This window comes from Melanostigma gelatinosum (assembly GCF_949748355.1).
Source record: "Melanostigma gelatinosum genome assembly, chromosome: 10".
In the NCBI taxonomy this organism is placed as follows: Eukaryota; Metazoa; Chordata; class Actinopteri; order Perciformes; family Zoarcidae; genus Melanostigma; species Melanostigma gelatinosum.
In genome coordinates, this window is record NC_136643.1 from 25,010,199 (window position 1) to 25,031,459 (window position 21,261).

Below are 21,261 nucleotides of genomic sequence, written 5' to 3' on the forward strand. Positions count from 1 at the left end.
ATCTTAAGATACATAAGATCTTAAGATACATCAGATCTTAAGATACATCAGATCTTAAGATACATCAGATCTTAAGATACATCAGATCTTAAGATACATAAGATCTTAAGAAACATAAGATCTTAAGATACGTCAGATCTTAAGATACGTCAGATCTTAAGATACATAAGATCTTAAGATACATCAGATCTTAAGATAAATCAGATCTTAAGATACATCAGATCTTAAGATACATAAGATCTTAAGATACATCAGATCTTAAGATACATAAGATCTTAAGAAACATAAGATCTTAAGATACATAAGATCTTAAGATACATAAGATCTTAAGATACATAAGATCTTAAGAAACATAAGATCTTAAGATACGTCAGATCTTAAGATACGTCAGATCTTAAGATACGTCAGATCTTAAGATACGTCAGATCTTAAGATACATAAGATCTTAAGATACATCAGATCTTAAGATACATCAGATCTTAAGATACATCAGATCTTAAGATACATAAGATCTTAAGATACATAAGAGCTTAAGATACATAAGATCTTAAGAAACATAAGATCTTAAGATACGTCAGATCTTAAGATACGTCAGATCTTAAGATACGTCAGATCTTAAGATACGTCAGATCTTAAGATACGTCAGATCTTAAGATACGTCAGATCTTAAGATACGTCAGATCTTAAGATACATCAGATCTTAAGATACATAAGATCTTAAGATACATCAGATCTTAAGATACATCAGATCTTAAGATACATCAGATCTTAAGATACATAAGATCTTAAGATACATAAGAGCTTAAGATACATAAGATCTTAAGATACATAAGATATGACGTTCACAAGAATGGTCCTCATAATAGGAGTTTACCTGTTTGTTCCAAATTAAGATATGAGCGGAAAATCACCTAATTTCCATTTGTATTTATTTTAGCACCAAAAGTATTGAATGGTTGGTCAACCTGGTACATCAAACCACGTTCTAACGCTCTCTGTAGGTCAACATGTAGGAAGGAAATGTGTTGAAAAGTCAGAAAGTGATTGATTTCCCAGAAGACTTGAGCGTTGCTAAATGTCACATCTGCTCCCGTAAAGGCAGCGGCTTTACGGGAAATTAACTTTGTGTCTGTTTCAGGTTTATGAAATGAATGTGCTTTTGCACATGTTACATCTGTGACATGCACACTTGATGGCTGGGAACATTTTTCAGTGGTAATTGAGGGTTTCGGTCCCTTCCTCAACGCTTCCTCAGGCTGATGGCGCTTGTTTCATTTCTCTTTTCCAACATTACACATTCAAATGTACCTTGAGTAAGTTGTTCCCACAGTACTTGTCATTCTTTTACCATTATGTATACACTGACTATCTTCACAAAATGGTAGCTAATACTACAGTATACTAACCTAACCTTTTTACAATATATACACCTTGTTAACCTTGTTAATAAGTAGCGTTCACCTTTATTGTCATAAGATAAACGAGCTCCTGTGACGACCCGTCAACGAGCATGAAGCACACGCCTTAAAGGTAATATTTACTCATGGTGTGGTGTTTGTGAGGGAGGCCAAGCAGCACGCAGTCCTTCTGTGGGAGCAGAAGAAGGTAGAGCGTGAGAGTTCGGATGATCTCTGGAGGAATGGCGTGACTGGACCTTTGACTTCAGCCACAGCATCGAATCGTCTGTTCTTCTCCAGAGGTTTCCGTCAGCAGACATGGCGGCCATCGGGCAGATCATCTTCTGCAGGTGAGGCCACGAGGTTTGAATGTCTTCTCGACTGATGGCGGTTCAATGCTGACAACGTTGAGGTCTCAGCAGTGGTGGGAAGTAACTAAGTACTGTCAGTACTGTGGTTGAGTGGTATTTTTAGAAACCTTTCTTGAATATTGTGCTACTTTATACTTCGGGCAATATTGTACTTTTTACTCCACTTTCCTTTGAAGAGCTATAGATGCTGGTTTCTTTTCAGACTAAAAAAGTGCAACGTACAGTTAATTATTAAACCAGCGATGTCTCGTGGGAGCTCCTTGTCTTATTGTCTATTTCTTGTCTGTTTCAACAAAGTGACATTTGACTTATAAAACAATTCAATTTAAACGACAGTTCAAGGCCCAAAGAGGTGAAATTATCCAATATTTCACAAAAAAAAGGCAAAAATGTCAAACTTATTTAATTGTCCGCTCCCATTAATGGTTTCGTGACCCCACTGATTTATTATGTGATCCCTTGCAGGGGTCCCATCCCTCAGATTGGGAACCACAGGACTACACTACCAAACTGTATATGACAATCTAATAATAATCGAATAACATATTCAGTCATCGGTGGTTTTTCTGCAGAACTTTTGGTGCTTTAAGTAAGTTTTGCTCATAATACGTCTGCACTTTTACTGAAGTAAAGTGTTTAATGCAAAACGTATATCTGTAAAACAGTACTTTTATTGTTGTATTGATACTTCTACTTAAGTAAATGATGTGCAAACACACTTCTTTCACCAGTGGATGTCTGCAGATGTGCGCAGCAGTCAAAGCTTCTTGTTTTGGTTGCTATGAAGTTGATCTGCAAGTTGATTTTAGCCGCTCGTCTGTTGCCTGACACTTTCCTGTGTTTGTGTCTCTTTGCGTGCAGCATGATCGTCCTCATCGTCTTATTCGGGGCGGCCATCGTCCTCTTCTTAGCCTTGTCCTTCACAGGTAAGAACATCCGGATTCCTCGTGAGATCCTGTCAGTGTCACAGCCTGATGGCAGGCTCTGTCGGGCCTGAGGGAACACGTGGTGTGTGTTCAGCTCACGCAGTTAATTATTGTGTGTGTGTGTGTGTGTGTGTGTGTAGCTTTATGTGTGATGTGCTATGTGTATTCGAATGTGCTGTTGAATTTCCTTCTAAGATAATTCAATTTGTGCGGAGGCGTCCATTGGAAGATGATTAGATCCCTGCACACATCTTGCTCCCGTTTATTTCATGTCGACCAGGTTTGACCACAGATGTGGTTGAGTTCAGGCTTCCGGTAGGAGGGTGAGGTTACTAATCATGTCATCAATTGTCAGGCTATCAATCATATCTACATAGAATAATGAGGGGAATGAAGCTGTGCTTTCTTAAAGGAACAGTGTGAGGGATTTAGCAGGATGTATTGCCAGAAATGGATTATAATATTCATAACTATGTTTTCATTCGTGTATAATCACCTTAAACTATGAATTGTTGTGTTTTCGTTAGCTGAGAAAGAGACGTTTATATGTATACAGGGAGTGGGTCCTCTTCACGGAGTCGGCCATGTTTTTACAGTAGCCCAGAACGGACAAACCTAACGCTGGCTCTAGTGTTTTATTGTACATTACCTGAAGGTAGTGATGGGTACCGCAACTCAGTAACAAACGGGCCCTGGTGCTCAATTATTAAAGACCCGAGAATTGATAAGCCCCGAAGTTATTGAGCTCCTTCAACTACACGCACACAAAGACACAAAGTATCCTCACACAACAGTTTGAATGATATCCTACGAAGTTACTCCTCATCTTTCAATGATCCTGTTTTAAATTGTATGTTTTTAAAGCAATTATTAAGTCATGAAGAAGAAGCAGTGTCAACAAGAGTAGCTGCTAATAGTAATACAATCCTAAAGATACCTATCCCTCCCTGAAGGCCACTGTAGTTTGCTGTGATGAGGGGTGAGCAGGATTGGTTGCAATCTGCCAGCTCACCACTAGATGGCACTCGATCTCACGCACTGCTCCTTTAAAATAAATCTTACATTTGAGACTCTGTCGAGGCTGATAATATGTTCTCCGACATGAGTTTGTGATCGGGTCCTGGTCCCACAGGACAATTGTCCGAGTTGATGAGCAACAACATGGCGCCCACTGCCAACCTCGGCGACGACGAGCTTCTCAGCTGCTATCTGAACGCACAGATTCAACCGGTCAGAGTCACAAAGGTGTCGGTCACCTGGCAGAAGACGGGGCTGACGGGGCCCGTTTACCGGTATGAGGACGGCGCGCCGTCTCTCGGCGACCAGGACCCGCAGTTCAAAGGGAGAACCCAGCTCTTCCCCGACGCCTTGGTGGCGGGTAACGCCTCTCTGCTGCTGAGGCGCGTGACACGGAGCGACGAGGGGGAGTACACCTGCACCATCAGCTCCTCTGGTGGCGGTGGGAAGATCAAGCTGCACCTCAGAACTGCAGGTAGGATGACTCGCCTTTCCACTTTCACTGTGTGTTTGCCTCGACGGTGAATCTCTCTGAGAACATGTGCAGTATACAAACATGTGATATGTAGCTAAGCAGATATAAGGAGTAACTTCTCCTGTGAAGTCATGTTTCTCATTAAGAAACACTTAAACGTCCTTAGATCTGTGTGCAACTGCATTTTAGTGTTTTATCAAATGTTTATGTACTGCTTATTGATGCTAAATAGGGGTTAAAGAAAACATGATAGTCAACTAATTTCTTCCCTCTCTATTCTCTGTAACTGTATTGTTATACCCTTAATTGCACTTTATTTATTTTCTTTTTTTCTGGATGTTTTATGACCATTTGGAAAGTCAGATTCATGCTTTTATTCTCTCAGCCTTTTCGGCCCCCACATTTAAATTCACCAGCAGCGCCCTGACGGCTGAGGCTCCCTGGTGGTTCCCCAAACCAAACGTGACATGGTCGGACTTTAACGGGAACGTCCTGAACGGAAGCGCGAGCTTCGCTGAGAACTCTGTGGGCATATTCAGGGTTGTCAGCACGCTGCAGCCAGTCAACATCAGCGAACCATACGGCTGCAGGATTGAAAATGATCTGGTGGCGGCCGTCTCTGAAGCAACCGTAACAGGTCATCTTCTGCAATATGAATGTTTTTACAAGGATATCTGAATGTCAGAATCTCTTGAGTTGATGTGTGGCGACTTGGCGTGTTGATTGATGGTTAAATGAAGCCACAACGAGAAGTGTCTTAAAGCTGCATTCTCTCTAGTGTCCACCAGGGGGCGACTCCTCTGGTTGTATAGAAGTCTATGAGAAAATGACTCTGCTTCTCTCTTGATTTATTCCCTCAGTAAACATTGTAAACATGAGTTTATGTCTCAATCTCTAGTTTCAAGTCTTCTTCAATACAGCATGATGTTCATTTAGTACATTATGGTCCATTTAGAGTCACACAGACCATAAAGCAGGGGATGCTTTAGGGCGGGCTTTCATTTTGATTAGAAGGTCAACTCAAAATAAAATAAATGACAAAAGCTTAAATGAGATCAAATTAAATATGTATAAAAATACAATAATTTGAATCTCCTCTCTTATTTTGCAGGTTCTGGTGTTACAGAGAACACATACTTCACCTTCAGCGCTGCATCCTCCCTCATGACATCAACACACCTGAGCATTACGACCAGTGTCCTCTGCATCTATTACCTCACCTAACTACACACACACACACACACACGCACATACACACACACACACACACACACACACACACACACACACACAATCAATGCTTAATGTATTACAGAGGGCGTTGCTACAGTGTAACAGATGTTTTAACAGAATCAACATTTCTTTTTTACTTTCTCAGGTGTATGTGCCAAGGTGTAAGGCGCCATCTTGATTTTCTTTTTAATATGATTCATATTTATGCTGTCTGTACTCCATAAAATAGGATGAATCGCCACCGATGTGGAGAAACTGCAGAAAAATAATATAATAAAGAATTTAAACAACATATTAAATGTCATCGTATACAATGATCTTATGATGTACCCTATAACGTTTTTGTATTACTGAGTTCATTAATAAATGCATTGTTCTGAAGTGGGTCGATTTGTTTCAAAGTTTCTGATGTCAAAGAAGAAAATGCAGCTTTAAAAAACATATACATAACAATTCATATATTAACATATAATATATTAATAATATTCATGAGAAATAAGCGCAGGTGTGCATGTTTTTCCTTTTCGAAAAATGATAGGACAAAGTGTTAATATCTGCCATCAGATCAGTTTTATTTCTTGCAAACAATAAGACTGAACTATAGAATCTGTCCATCCATCATGTTGGAAACATGTTGCTCTGTCCTGCCAGTAGATGGGGACACTCAGAGTCCCAGACTGGAAGTGAAGACCTCCAGAGAGGCTTCCTATTGGTCTAGTAGTGAGTGAGGTGTCAAATGTCCCAGGGAGCCGTGAACGCAGCCAACTTCTCCCGAGGAAAAGTGGGACTTTCCGGTGGGATTGGAGGCGCTACGGTGTCATTAAAGAGTGTTTGTCGTCACACAGGGTAGAAAGCTGCTGGTGTAGTTCAGATGGAAGTTTTCTTTCGGTCCTGACGGGTTGGCGGAGCTCGGTGGGTCTCACGGGGTGTTTGTGGCACCAGAAGTCTCCAAAAACAGACGATGTCTCAGTCTGCACGGAGAGAAAACGCGGAGGAGTCGAAGTTACGCTCGGAGCCGCAAAACGGAGTCCTGGTGAACCCGAGAGCGGTGTGTAACGGGTGTAAACGCTTGTACCGGGACCCTAAGATCCTCCCCTGTCTGCACACCTTCTGCTCCGACTGCATCGGCCAGCTGGAGCCGTTCTCGGTGTCCTCGCGCAAGAGTCCGGAAAACGGAAAGAGCGAGGCGGCGCAGGGGGACCGACCCGCCGTCGCCGTCACGGTGCTCTGCCCCGACTGCGACTCCGAGGTGGACATCCCTCCGTCGGGACCGGGAGGGCTGAGCACCGACCACCTGGCGCTGGACGAGGTGTTCCTGGAGACCCTGGCGACGGACGGCCCGCTGGGATGCGACCTGTGCGGCGAAGTAGGCGCCGAGAGCCGCTGCGACGTGTGCTGCGTCAACCTGTGCGCGTTCTGCTGCCAGGCGCACAGGTAGAGTCTCTTCTATTCTATTCTATTCTATTCTGCTGCCAGGCGCACAGGTAGAGTCTCTTCTATTCTATTCTATTCTATTCTGCTGCCAGGCGCACAGGTAGAGTCTCTTCTATTCTATTCTATTCTGCTGCCAGGCGCACAGGTAGAGTCTCTTCTATTCTATTCTATTCTATTCTGCTGCCAGGCGCACAGGTAGAGTCTCTTCTATTCTATTCTATTCTGCTGCCAGGCGCACAGGTAGAGTCTCTTCTATTCTATTCTATTCTGCTGCCAGGCGCACAGGTAGAGTCTCTTCTATTCTATTCTATTCTGCTGCCAGGCGCACAGGTAGAGTCTATTCTATTCTATTCTGCTGCCAGGCGCACAGGTAGAGTCTCTTCTATTCTATTCTGCTGCCAGGCACACAGGTAGAGTCTCTTCTATTCTATTCTATTCTGCTGCCAGGCGCACAGGTAGAGTCGGTTCTATTCTATTCCCAAATCTAATCAATACTGTCTCATATGAGGAAGAAAAGCTTAAAATCCTCACATTTGTGAAGCTCTAATCAGCCAATCTCAGGTTCTAATGTGTTTTATTTTGAGCTGTCGCACTAACAGGGTTAAACTCTTATTTTACTCCTTTCTATTCTACTCTTCTGTCCAGCTCAGAGGTAAGTCCTGTTCTACATTATATGATTCTGTATTTTTACATTGTATTCTCTTCTCTTTTCTTGCAGTTAAAGTCTGATCTCCATCTTTATTTCTTACCAGATGCGATGTTGAGCTGGACCTTTTATTCTCTCCTCAGGCGGCAGAAGCGAACAGCGTGTCACTCCGTTCAGCGTCTGGAGGAGCTGAAGGCTCGCGGCCGTCTGTGCCGCCCGGTCCTCTGCTCGCTGCACCCCGGCCAGGAGCTCCGGCTCTTCTGTCAGCCCTGCGACCTGCCCGTCTGCCTGGAGTGTGCCGCCACGCTGCACCGCGACCACGGCTGCTGCCCCACCCGGGACGCCATCGATCGACACGGAGAACGCATCCGAGAGGTGGTCACGGTGCGCCTGAGACCTCGCATGGAGCGCCTGAAGGACTCGCTGCAGAAGGTGCAACAGAGTCTGTTTCATTTAGACTTAAAGCAAAGTTTGTTTTTAGGTGCGTTTGCTCGACTCGTGTTAGTTCCACTTAATGTAGTGTTATGGTTATAGCGTTAATCACAAGTTCAGGGTTCATAGCAGCCGTGGATGGATCACTGAACAGGTCGGGAACAGGTCCAGGAGACCAAAGTGTTAGTGGTTAGTGGCTTTCACGTAGAAAATATCACTGAAAGAGACACGAACCAACCAGGAAGAGACAACAAAGAGACACAAAAGAACTACAAAAAGACACAAAATAACTACAAAGAGACACAAAAGAACTACAAAAAGACACAAAATACCCTCAGAAACACAAATGACTTCAAAGAGACATAATTACCATAAAATGACTACAAAGACACAAAAATACTACAGAGGCTAAACAAACGACTATGACGTCTCTCTTTCTCCAATGTACGAGAGGCGGTGAGAGCTTTTTCACGTCATTGTCTCATAATCCGTCTCACCACTATTTCCTCATTAGACCACATGGATTTTAAAAGCTGTAATTCATGACGTAATAACCCACAAACCACCTCACCCTCTAAGTTTTGAAGACACAAAGTCAAAACATGTCGTAACAATCATGTTTTTTTCCCCACTCGATTTAAAAAATGAATAAAAGTATCAAGTATTTTCAAACTAATCCTTTTGTTTCCACCATTGCAGGTGGAAGTCTCCCAGGAGGCCTTGCAGGCCCGCGTGGATGCCACAGCGAATGAGGTGAGGGCGTTTGCGCGAGCGTACGCCAGCGCTGTGGAGAACCACTGCCTGTCTCTGCTGCACCGCCTGGAGGAGCTCCGTGTCCAACGCAGGTGTGGCTCCACCAACATATCATATTCTTATGGGAAGTTAATGTGGTGTACGATGATCTGAAAGCAAGTACGGAGCAGTGTGACGCATCTCAAGGAATCTTCCTGTAAGTTAAAAATAACACCTCAAAGTGGGACCACTGTTCCTAACCTTCGACAGGAAAGAAAGGAAGGATGGAGAACCACAAACGTTCAGCATATTACATTTTTTTTGCCCATTTTTTGCTCAAATTCAGAATATTGTCATATTCTGAATAACAGAGGAATATGAGCATGTTAGACGTAGTCATTGAGTGTTTTGAGAGGTAGATATAAACAGGCCTCAGTGCTTTACAGTGCAGATAAATCTCCTGCAGTTCTCGGGAGATGCTGCTCGTAATTGTATTATTTTAATATTGTATTATGTTGTTATTACTTTGTCCGACAGGAACCAGCTCCACCTGCAGAGGGCTCAGCTGCAGCAGGCTCTGCTGGACGTCGGCGGCGGCGTGGAGTTTGCCGAGAGGCTGCTGAGCCGCGGCTCGGACGCGGAGATCCTCAGCGCCAAAGGAGTGACCCTGAGGAGACTGACCGGCCTGACGGAGGCCGGCTACGACCCCCACCCGGCAAACGTGGCCCCCGATGACGGCGGCGGCATCAGCTTCATGGCCAGGGAGCCTGCGGGGGAGGTGGGGGGCTACCCGCTGGTCGGGGTCATCAACTCCAAGACGGTGGACCTCAGCAAGTGCACCGTGGAAGGAGAAGGTAGATCAGCCCTCGTGCAAATATGTCATATAATTATATTCCTTTCCAATTCTCTTCAATTGAAAAAAGGTTATTTATTTATTTTACTGTCGACGAAAAAATACCAAAATCAACAATTATTTTTTTTTACTTTTGTCTATGTAGCGTGTTATTGCTCATTTTTAATTTCTAATGAGCCACTGACGTACTTTTGAGTTTGAAACTACATTTATAAAACAACAACATTGTGTTGTGTCGACTATTAGAAAGCAGAAATCTTTCAGGCTTACTGGCCTACTGTTATATTAACGCAATTACTGTTGTTGTTATCCACGGAGTAGAAACATAATTAGCAGAAGTAGTTTAATCATCAACAGCATCCAATCAGATCCCTCTGCAGCTACTGAGAAACGCTGCGTAACAACATGAAGACACAGAGCAGCATCGTTGGTTATCCAGCGGCTAATAGAGTCTGACATGCAATGCAAACAACAACAGCAGCTGATGAATATCCTCAGCGATCGTCAACAAAACACTGAGTAATGATGGGAAAAGCTCAGGTCAGCAGCACCAGCTGTGCCCGGAGTCACGCTGGACTCCGGCTGCAGTGTGTCGAGGGGGGAAAGTGGCCGACGGCAGCACTCTGTGTAAACCTTTCAATATCTAGAGTCATTTCACTTATTTTCTGATCTTTATATTTGTTTTATGAAGAGAGAAGGAGAAATAATCTGTTATCAAATCACTCAAATTACATTTAGTCTGAGATGTCCACCTTAAAACAGAGACGTCCGCCTTAAAACAGAGACGTCCGACTTAAACCAGAGACGTCCGCCTTAAACCAGAGACGTCCGCCTTAAAACAGAGACGTCCGCCTTAAACCAGAGACGTCCGCCTTAAAACAGAGACGTCCGCCTTAAACCAGAGACGTCCGCCTTAAACCAGAGAAGTCCGCCTTAAACCAGAGACGTCCACCTTAAAACAGAGACGTCCGACTTAAACCAGAGACGTCCGCCTTAAAACAGAGACGTCCGCCTTAAACCAGAGACGTCCGCCTTAAACCAGAGAAGTCCGCCTTAAACCAGAGACGTCCGCCTTAAAACAGAGACGTCCGCCTTAAACCAGAGACGTCCGCCTTAAACCAGAGAAGTCCGCCTTAAACCAGAGACGTCCACCTTAAAACAGAGACGTCCGACTTAAACCAGAGACGTCCGCCTTAAAACAGAGACGTCCGCCTTAAACCAGAGACGTCCGCCTTAAACCAGAGACGTCCACCTTAAAACAGAGACGTCCGACTTAAACCAGAGACGTCCGCCTTAAAACAGAGAAGTCCGCCTTAAACCAGAGACGTCCGCCTTAAACCAGAGACGTCCGCCTTAAAACAGAGAAGTCCGCCTTAAACCAGAGACGTCCGCCTTAAACCAGAGACGTCCACCTTAAAACAGAGACGTCCGACTTAAACCAGAGACGTCCGCCTTAAAACAGAGAAGTCCGCCTTAAACCAGAGACGTCCGCCTTAAACCAGAGACGTCCGCCTTAAACCAGAGAAGTCCGCCTTAAACCAGAGACGTCCGCCTTAAAACAGAGACGTCCGCCTTAAACCAGAGACGTCCGCCTTAAAACAGAGAAGTCCGCCTTAAACCAGAGACGTCCGCCTTAAACCAGAGACGTCCGCCTTAAACCAGAGAAGTCCGCCTTAAACCAGAGACGTCCGCCTTAAACCAGAGACGTCCGCCTTAAACCAGAGAAGTCCGCCTTAAACCAGAGACGTCCGCCTTAAACCAGAGACGTCCGCCTTAAAACAGAGACGTCCGCCTTAAACCAGAGAAGTCCGCCTTAAACCAGAGACGTCCGCCTTAAAACAGAGACGTCCGCCTTAAACCAGAGACGTCCGCCTTAAAACAGAGAAGTCCGCCTTAAACCAGAGACGTCCGCCTTAAACCAGAGACGTCCGCCTTAAACCAGAGAAGTCCGCCTTAAACCAGAGACGTCCGCCTTAAACCAGAGACGTCCGCCTTAAAACAGAGACGTCCGCCTTAAACCAGAGACGTCCGCCTTAAACCAGAGACGTCCACCTTAAAACAGAGACGTCCGACTTAAACCAGAGACGTCCGCCTTAAAACAGAGAAGTCCGCCTTAAACCAGAGACGTCCGCCTTAAACCAGAGACGTCCGCCTTAAACCAGAGAAGTCCGCCTTAAACCAGAGACGTCCGCCTTAAAACAGAGACGTCCGCCTTAAAACAGAGACGTCCGCCTTAAACCAGAGACGTCCGCCTTAAACCAGAGACGTCCGCCTTAAACCAGAGACGTCCGCCTTAAACCAGAGACGTCCGCCTTAAACCAGAGACGTCCGCCTTAAACCAGAGACGTCCGCCTTAAACCAGAGACGTCCGCCTTAAATCAGAGAAGTCCGCCTTAAACCAGAGACGTCCGCCTTAAACCAGAGACGTCCGCCTTAAACCAGAGACGTCCGCCTTAAAACAGAGACGTCCGCCTTAAACCAGAGACGTCCGCCTTAAACCAGAGACGTCCGCCTTAAACAGAGACGTCCGCCTTAAACCAGAGACGTCCGCCTTAAACCAGAGACGTCCGCCTTAAAACAGAGACGTCCGACTTAAACCAGAGACGTCCGCCTTAAAACAGAGAAGTCCGCCTTAAACCAGAGACGTCCGCCTTAAACCAGAGACGTCCGCCTTAAACCAGAGAAGTCCGCCTTAAAACAGAGACGTCCGCCTTAAAACAGAGACGTCCGCCTTAAAACAGAGACGTCCGCCTTAAACCAGAGACGTCCGCCTTAAACCAGAGACGTCCGCCTTAAACCAGAGAAGTCCGCCTTAAACCAGAGACGTCCGCCTTAAACCAGAGACGTCCGCCTTAAACCAGAGACGTCCGCCTTAAACCAGAGACGTCCGCCTTAAATCAGAGAAGTCCGCCTTAAACCAGAGACGTCCGCCTTAAACCAGAGACGTCCGCCTTAAACCAGAGACGTCCGCCTTAAACCAGAGACGTCCACCTTAAATCCAGCGTCTCCTCTGAACAGCAGACTTCAACTGATGGAAAGTGAATAAGAACTCAGAATCATCTCAAATAGAAACGTGTTCATATATTTTGTATGATTTCATATTAATAAATTGTGAACCTTGATTTTAAAGTTTAGAAACATTATAATCTGATCTAGAAGATGAAATAAAGTGTTGAAATAAAGCTGTGGGAGCTGGTTTTACTGTGATTCTACATGTTGCTTTATGTGTGTAGGGGGTCGTTTTGAGGGGTGAGACGGTGTGTGTGACGAGACAAATGACTCGGCGTCTCCAGTTTGTGGCGTGTCTGAGTGATCCGGTGTCTCTTTAAATGGGATGTGTGCATGTGTGGGATCTGGAGGGACGAGTCCTTCTGGTCCTGACTGTCTTTCTGTCTTGTGTTTGAGTGTTTGCAAAGTCTGTGCATTTCTACTCGTGTGAAAAGAGATTTTTATGTTGGTGTGTCTTTGTCGTAGACTGTATATAAGAAGTGGACGTATGGTCACCATGACGTCATTGGTTTGTGGACCTCGTGTTTGTCGTCATCTTGGTTTTTGGTCGTCGCCATCTTGTTTTTTTTACACATTTTATGCCATTTGCGTCCGTAGCTTAGAAAAATTGTAAACAAATAAAATGTGAATTCTGTACATAATGCTACATATATAACACACGGGTAAATAAAAAGTGCATTGAACACTTTTAGGAACATACTTATTATTCGTTGGGCTTGGGTAGAAGGTGTCAAGAGGCTAAAGTACAAGTCAGGTCATGAGTCATCGAGTTGGAACTTTTTCCTTTTTTCATTGTCAAATCAAGTCTAAAATCATCCGACATGTGACCTAAGTCCTTCTGACCTTTAACCCCTCCTGGTCCCAGGTCTACAGAGTGCCGTGGAGGGTCAGCGGGGCCACTTCACCCTGGTGTGCCGAGACTCTGCTGGGGAGCAGGTGGAGCGAGGTGGAGAGCACGTCCTGGTCAGCATCGTCCACAAGGAGAAGAAAGGCTGGTGAGGGGTCCGAGAGCCCGACCTGCTGTGTCAGCATTTTACCTTCTTTAACAGGCGGGATAAATGCATTCCAACGGGAGCACGGTGAGGTTTTAGTCAACGACTGAATCCAGTTTTAGCTTCGTGGTTGATCAACGGTTTCCCCGTCTGCGGAGAGCCAACAATCCCAGTTAGTTTTATTTGTCATTCATCAGCAGAGACCCAGGAACGTAGAAGCTTCTTTCATTTGGGATCCGTCTCCGCTGGTTTCTTTTGCTTCCCTTCAGCTCGTTGGAGACGACGGTGGCCGATAACAGCGATGGGTCCTACAGAGCTTCATACGCGGCTGAAGAGACGGGAGCTTACTCGGTGTGGGTCTGTGTCAGAGCGCAACATGTCAAGGTACCAAACTAACAGAAGAGCGCAGGGAATGCATGCAGAGGAAACCTTGTTTGATTATTTATTCATCGTTAAATGAACAGTTATTGATCACGTGTTGCAGCTGAGGACGGCATGTTACAGCAGGTAAAGGTGACGTTGGGCTGAGTCGTGGTGTTCATGGCCTCAGGGCAGACAGACAGACAGGCAGACAGACAGGCAGGCCGCTGACTGAGCGTCTCGTCCTGCAGGGTTCTCCGTTCCTTCTGCATGTGAAGAGGAAGTCGCGGCGTCACGGCGGAACGTTTCACTGCTGCTCGTTCTGCTCCAGCGGAGGAGCCAAAGAGGCTCGCTGTGGCTGCACAGGAACCATGCCAGGTACCCAGAGGAGGACTTCACAGTGCCCCAGTGAACAGAAACAAACAGTCCACGTGGTTCTTTAAAGAGCACAGATGAAGGATCAACCTGCTGTGTTCTTTGATTGGACCGCCTTCTCTTTCTGAGAGAGAGACAGGTTTTGTTATAAAGCAATAATTATATTTTTTTACTCTCCATGTGCATGTCCGTCCGTCTATCTGTCTGTCTCTCTCTCTCTCTGCCCGTCTGTCTGTCTGTCTGTCTGCCTGTCTGTCTGCAGGAGGATTCAAAGGCTGCGGTCATGGTCATAAAGGACACCCTGGGAAGCCCCACTGGTCTTGTTGCGGCAGCACAACGGAGCAGTCCGAGTGTTTGCCTCAGAGCGTGTTGGTTGCAGTTTCTCCCCACGGACACCTCCGGACCGTTGAGCTCTGAGGAGACGAGGAGACGAGGAGACGAGGGGACGAGGAGACGAGGAGACGAGGAGACGAGGGGACGAGGAGACGAGCCGACGAGCCCTGTCCAGGTGATGCGAGTTCATAAAGGAGGATGCCAGCAGCCAAAAGGTGACTGTTGTGTCTAAGCTCGGCCAACCGATGACGAGATGGAGAAAAAGACGATGAAATGCAGTCACAGCAGCTTGTGTCTCCTCCTGAATCACATGAAACACGGTTTAACCAGGATTATCTTTATTAGTTCTCAACAAAGAGAGATCTGTGAGACCGTCGATAAACCCTCGCTGAGGGCAGATCATCCTCTTCTGGAATCTCTTTCTTCATATCTTCTCGTCTCAAGCTGATTTTTTAACCCTTGACGCTGCTGTCGATTTCAAAAAGGTGCTGAAATCAGTGTTTTATATCTTTCATGTAAAACTCATTGAAATAGAAACATTTAGAATCAACAAACTGGTGCTTTTGTATTTTTATATCTTTCAGTCAAGGAAAATATCTTTTGTAATGTAGTGCCTAAAAACCAATAATGCTGAAGTATATGAACAATTATTGTTTATAATCCACACTGACCACTGTTATAAAGAAGGGATGTGCATCGACATCATTATTAAACATATATACATTTAACATATATCCATTAAACATATATACATTAAACATATATACATTAAACATATATACATTAAACATATATACATTAAACATATATACATTAAACATATATACATTAAACATATACACATTAAACATATATACATTAAACATATATACATTAAACATATATACATATCTTGTCCAGGAAATACATTTACTTCATCATTTTGTGTGTGTTTGTACACACTTAAATACTGTTACCTGTACTGTTATTGTAAAAACATTTTTGTAACAATAGTCTCTCTATTAGTGATGTCACGATCTACCGGCATTGATGATAACCGGGATATTTTTGAAAGATGAAATGTTGGTATCATGTTAACAATACACAAACTATAATATCTTATGAACAATCCAGCGCCTCTTAATTGTTTGTGTGTGTGTGTGTGTGTATATATATATATATATATATATATATATTACAGTTATGGTTACAGACTCTCTCTCCACACTCTGCACTCGTATTCTGAGTGTAATTAATTTGCCAAAAACGATACAAAACGCACACCAAAGTTAAAAATAAATATTATTTTATTTCATTGTTATTATCGTTATCATAAATTAATTTGGCCCAAATAATCTTTTCTCTCCATTCTAAAGTAAAAACGTACTCTTTACTGAACATGACCATATTTTAATAAACTGTACGTGAGCTGGTGAGGCTTCTACCTGGAAGGTGCAGTCAGCCTCCTCTTTCAATACAAAGCTGCTCCACTGCACTGAAAACACAATGAGCCGCTGAATGGGAATGTTCTGTGTTCTGAATAACACTCGTCTTCAGTGGCTTGTCTACACTGCTGATGAAAGGTAAAGTAGACGGATGCAAATACTGGAGGAGGACTTCTCTTTTTGATTTGAGGCCCGACATCGATCCCAGATGAAAGAGTCGATATGCTGCTGCTGCTGTTCACGTACATTCATCTTCGTGGTGCTTTTGTCTGCTTCACTACTTTCTACTGAGACGTTTAAGGCTGTGCAATCAAAATAAACACACTTTATACACGCGTTACCTTGCCTCTTGTCTTTATGGAACTGTCCTAAAGGAACACTTCACCCAACAAAAGGACGATTTGCATCTCAATATCTCACCCTGTCGCCTTGAACTTTGTTTTTCTCGCACGCCTCCACGGTGAACAACGAATTAAAAAACAAAGACATGTTTTAATGAATGGAGGTAAATGAAAGCTGCGTTCAATAACGGCGAACTGTATCAAAACATCTGTTCACAAACTCTCATCCAAGTCTGTGAGGTTGTGAGCGCTCGGCTGGATAAATGAGGCTATTAGGTTTTATTTTAACAGTGAAATCATCCAGAAGTATCCATCTCTTGATAACAACTACAAAACAACATGAGAACAAAATGTAACTAGAAAGTTTCATTTCATCATGTCACTCATTCAGTGATTTGCAGAAAGCTTGTTACAGTACATTGAGCGTGACATTCCCCCTTTAAACCACCGGGTGGCAGCAGAGAGCTACTCTGTGTTTTTATATATTCAACCATCATGTCCCTCTGCCTGCGTCGTGAACTTCTCCGCGCTTGTTCCTACAAATCATTCATCATCAGCGTTCTCACAGCGAACAGCCTCGTGATGACACTTCAGTTACATGAGGGCAGACGGGGGTTAAAGATGATGGAGTGGTTTAAAACCTGCCTTTAGTGTCGATTTCTCCCTCCCTTCTATCAGTGGAGTCAATCCAGTAGGAACTAAGCCCGCTACACACACACACACACACACACACACACACACACACACAAATGAACAATGACAGTGTGCACTACAAATGGCAGGATGCTCCCAGCGGTGGCGGTGAACCACAGAGAAGGACTGACGCCAGACCTCATGAACCTGCTTCACCCACTGAGCTCTCCACTAGAGAACCAACGACAGTGACACAACATTATCTCACAGGCATCTTTGGTTTGGCTTCATATTTTACATTTGCTGCCTTGAAAGTTATGCAAACAAAATAAAATGGTGCATATGACAACATTTAGTGTAAAAGGATCTTCAGCAGGTGTGTCTGCAACAACCTGAAATGTTTGATTGGATGAACACAACTCACCACAATTAGCTAAAACTATCAGATGTGTTGTAGATCTCATATAAGTGAATATTCAGCAACTCAAATGGCAATTTTGTTGCTTAAAAGTTGTTCAGAAACACATTTTGTGTGACTGCTGAGGTGGAGTAACTGAAAGTTTACCGGCATATTTCCCGTTTCCAGTTCTGGGGTCAGGAAATACTTAGTGCGCACGGGGCATAACCGTGACTTTATGCTTCAAGTCTATTTTTATAAGTGTGCGAAAGTACGGAACAAGTGTTAACATGGTGCTTCTCAAAGTCAAGGAAGGATCCTTCGACGTCCAAATCGAATCCCTCGGAAGGATTGTTCCAGATGTCCAGGATCCTTCCAAGTCTACTGAGGACTGAGTCCTTCCGTCATGGGATTTTGTAGGATGCCTGTTTGTATCACCCGCCTTCCTAAAACACCCACAATCCCATGCACACGATGCATCTCCTGTCCCTCGAATGGCAAACAGGGGAAATATGCCAATACATTTTCATTTGTTGTTATTTCACCTCAACAGTCCTCCAAAATCTGTTTCTGGATACATTTTAGGCGTGAAATTGCCATTCTAGTTGCTGAAACTTCACTCATATCTGTAAGTTTGTTACGACTTTCGTTTGCGCAGCGAGCGGTCTGATATTTGAAACATCACTGGCCATCACTACTACCAACGTAATCCCATAATGCCTACATTTTTTACACTGAGTTTGGATTTTCGTGGGCCAGTTTATGAAACAATTCATTTAAGATTGAAGAACCGAGGTGTGACACGTCTTCGCTTCTCGTCCATCCTGTGTGTTTTGCTCTCTGTTGAGTTCATGTGCAAGTGACAACAAGTTAAAGGTCCAGGTGCACCTTTAACTTGTTGATGACGGCACTGATTGCACATTGTCAGCTGGTGAATGTTTATCTAACGCTGTAGCTGATACTTAAAAAACTTTACCTGAAAAAAAGACCAAAAGTTGTTGAAATGTTAGTAAGAAAAAAAACTCATCGTCTCGTTCTAAAATCTAAAATACGGCCTCACTCTCAAACCGGGACAGAGACACGATGCATGTGAAGAGAATCACAGAATGATGACAGAGATGCAGGGATAACGGCATCAGGTCATCTCAAAGCCAGTGTTGTGGCAGCGCCTGACATCCTTCTGTGGACGACACTTTATCTCTGAGCTGCAAGAGAGCAGCACGGACTTCCATCATTGTCAAGAGCACACACACACACACACACACACACACACACACACACACACTGTACATTGAAGGTCACCTGAAATGCACTCTGGGAAAGGCAACTCTGAGAATATGAACACACTGTTACAGAATTCCCTGTTGGAGATTCCCTGTGTGTGTCGAGTTGTGAATAATTCATCTTGATTTGTTAAAATGATAAATAGTGGAGTTGGTAAAAGCCAATGAAGCCTGTTTGTTTGTCTTTGCGTTCACGGAGCAAAATGAAGAACATCCACCATTTTTAAAAAGATTACAGCTGCATGAAATCAGCGCAGATGCTTCGTAAAGGACGGGTCGAGTGGGACAAGCTACAGGAGAGGCATTTTAGAATTTTAGAAAGAGCACATCACCACACATAGCTACTGAGCAGTAAAGTGCAATCCATTAAACACAGAATCAGAAATAACCTTTACCTCGGCCGTAAATTCTGATTGTAACATTTCAATTTTACATAAATGTTGTGAAAGTGCCCGGGGACAAACAGGTGTAAAAAAAGACTCTAATAGTCACTCAGTGACACTGGTCTGTCTCTCATATCTTATACGTCTTATGTATACCTAACAAAGTACTTTTGTTGCGTTTTTGTTTTGTTTCAAGTTCATAGTCATTTAAAGCCCAAATATGATGTGTTTTTTTTACTAAATCGAATCAAGTAATTTAGTTGCCTGAACATAACAAAGTAGTTTTAAATAAATAAAAAATTCAAATATAGAAAATACATTTTCACATTAGTGGAGCTGGAAATAACTGTTTTTGCTTGACAAGTGACTTATATGATCAAAGTAATTGCAATTACATTTTTTTGATATGTTTAACATTCACATTTATTGAAATTAAAGTATTTAAGATTGCCAGCTGCCGTCATCAGCTGCTGTAGCACCAGACTTCAGATCAGCTTATTTCCTCTGAGACTCTTTAATTCATCCTCCAGCCTACGTATCATATCGTTGTTGTTTACGATATGGAAAGGCAATCTGCATTTCATTGGGCAGCCCTGTTGAGCTAAGTGAGCTAAGATGAAAGAAGCCGGTTCCGACAAATGAGCAGATTTTTAATTAAAATGTTCAAGCAGAATCAAAGATAACACTTTACACTTAACACAGATAGAAAGCAGCCGTGTAAACCAGTTTGACTATTTATTGTAACATCTGTTTCCTGCAGGAGAACCTTCCCTCTTCATCTTTGTGCAGATATGATACAAACGTTAATCTGCTACTGGCTGCATCAATAAGTATGGAGATCCAACAAAGTCATGAATATTTAATTGAATGCAAAGTAAACTCACTGACTCACTTAAAACAATTCCGAGTAAAGAGAAAGTTACTCTGGTAAATGAGTTGAGGTGTAATTTGTGTAAAGCCATACATCACTGACCGCATGATAACTTATCGCACGCTGGCTCCTCTCTATAAACTTTAAAGACGTTGGGAAGGTGATATTATGGGTGAGGATGTGCCCTTCAATGGATATGTATCGTTTTCCAATACAACTCTGGCGCAACGGGAATGATTGATCACACCGGCTGGGAGCAGAAAACAGCAACCTGAAAAACACAATGATGAAATACGAAGAGCAGTGTGGGAGCAGACATGCAATGATTTAGACCGGATCAATGAGCCGCAGATCAAAGACAGACACGTGCAAACTGATTGGGGGGGGGGATGCCGGGAAGAGAGGACGTCTGTGCTGCTGAGTTCATTTCCCTCCGACTGATGTAAAGTGTGTAATTAATGCCGCATTTTTGGGTTTCTTTCACCTCAATCTCTGCATGCTACTTTACGTTTCTCTCCTTTTTATTTCAGGGTGAGGTGTGACCACAAAGCCACTTTGGGGTGTCTCATCTGCTCACTTTGCATTTGAGGAGTTTTATTGCATCATTAACCTACTCTCAGAAAACAATGGCTGGAATGAAGTACAACTTTATTTTGCATGTAACCAAAGTCTGTGACGTTCTGGAGCTTTGAGCCGACAAAACTGCACCAAATGTACAAGTTTCCTCTGTGTTTACTTCTTCATCAAGCTCATGTCGGTATACAGTCATTTTCATAGCAGACCACCTCAAGGTGTCACTCAGACAGAACCAGGACCTTCTGATGCAGCATTTCAAATCTCATTTATGAGCTCACTTCAAATCTCATTCACGAGACAATTTCTCTAATTTCAGATGAGATTTTAGAGGAAATGGTGCACAGTTAAAATCATTTCACGACAGGTTAAAGCCGTCGATTTGAGAGACTTTCAATTCCTGTGAAGTTCTCCCCAATGTTTTGGAAAGAATATTAAAAAGCATGTGTACAAAATGACGCACAAGACATCCAGAATGAAACACTCAGTTAAAACACAGGCAGCTCCGATGTCGACTCAAAGATGATTTGATTGCTTGGAAGCACTTTTGGTATCTGGAGGATACAAGCCGGGCCTCAGTAAAACCACTCTGTATGAAATCAGATTATAAACAAAGGACATTTACAACACCAATCAACGAGATCTGTGACCAAACTCAATAACTGTTCACCGACAATTTACAGGACCAACGTCCAAACTCTGAGTAGAACATTCCTGAATTACAAATTACACAAAGACATTGTATCAGTAAAAACAATAGAATCAATTTCT

The 21,261-nt window shown here is 43.6% G+C and overlaps 2 protein-coding genes across 2 annotated transcripts; both read left to right on the forward strand.

The window, feature by feature from the left end:
* The first annotated feature begins 1,606 nt into the window (after positions 1 to 1,606).
* vtcn1 (V-set domain containing T cell activation inhibitor 1) lies at positions 1,607 to 5,698 on the forward strand. Its single transcript, XM_079277104.1, has 5 exons — positions 1,607 to 1,747; positions 2,630 to 2,694; positions 3,827 to 4,186; positions 4,572 to 4,823; positions 5,298 to 5,698. The coding sequence occupies exons 1-5, from the start codon at positions 1,716 to 1,718 to the stop codon at positions 5,408 to 5,410; spliced, it is 822 nt and encodes a 273-aa protein (XP_079133230.1). The 5' UTR covers positions 1,607 to 1,715; the 3' UTR covers positions 5,411 to 5,698.
* A 510-nt stretch (positions 5,699 to 6,208) lies between these two features.
* trim45 (tripartite motif containing 45) lies at positions 6,209 to 16,295 on the forward strand. Its single transcript, XM_079276530.1, has 8 exons — positions 6,209 to 6,853; positions 7,643 to 7,931; positions 8,631 to 8,776; positions 9,201 to 9,517; positions 13,391 to 13,520; positions 13,787 to 13,901; positions 14,129 to 14,255; positions 14,515 to 16,295. Exons 1-8 carry the CDS (start codon positions 6,381 to 6,383, stop codon positions 14,667 to 14,669), a joined length of 1,752 nt encoding a protein of 583 aa, XP_079132656.1. The 5' UTR covers positions 6,209 to 6,380; the 3' UTR covers positions 14,670 to 16,295.
* The last annotated feature ends 4,966 nt before the right edge of the window (positions 16,296 to 21,261 follow it).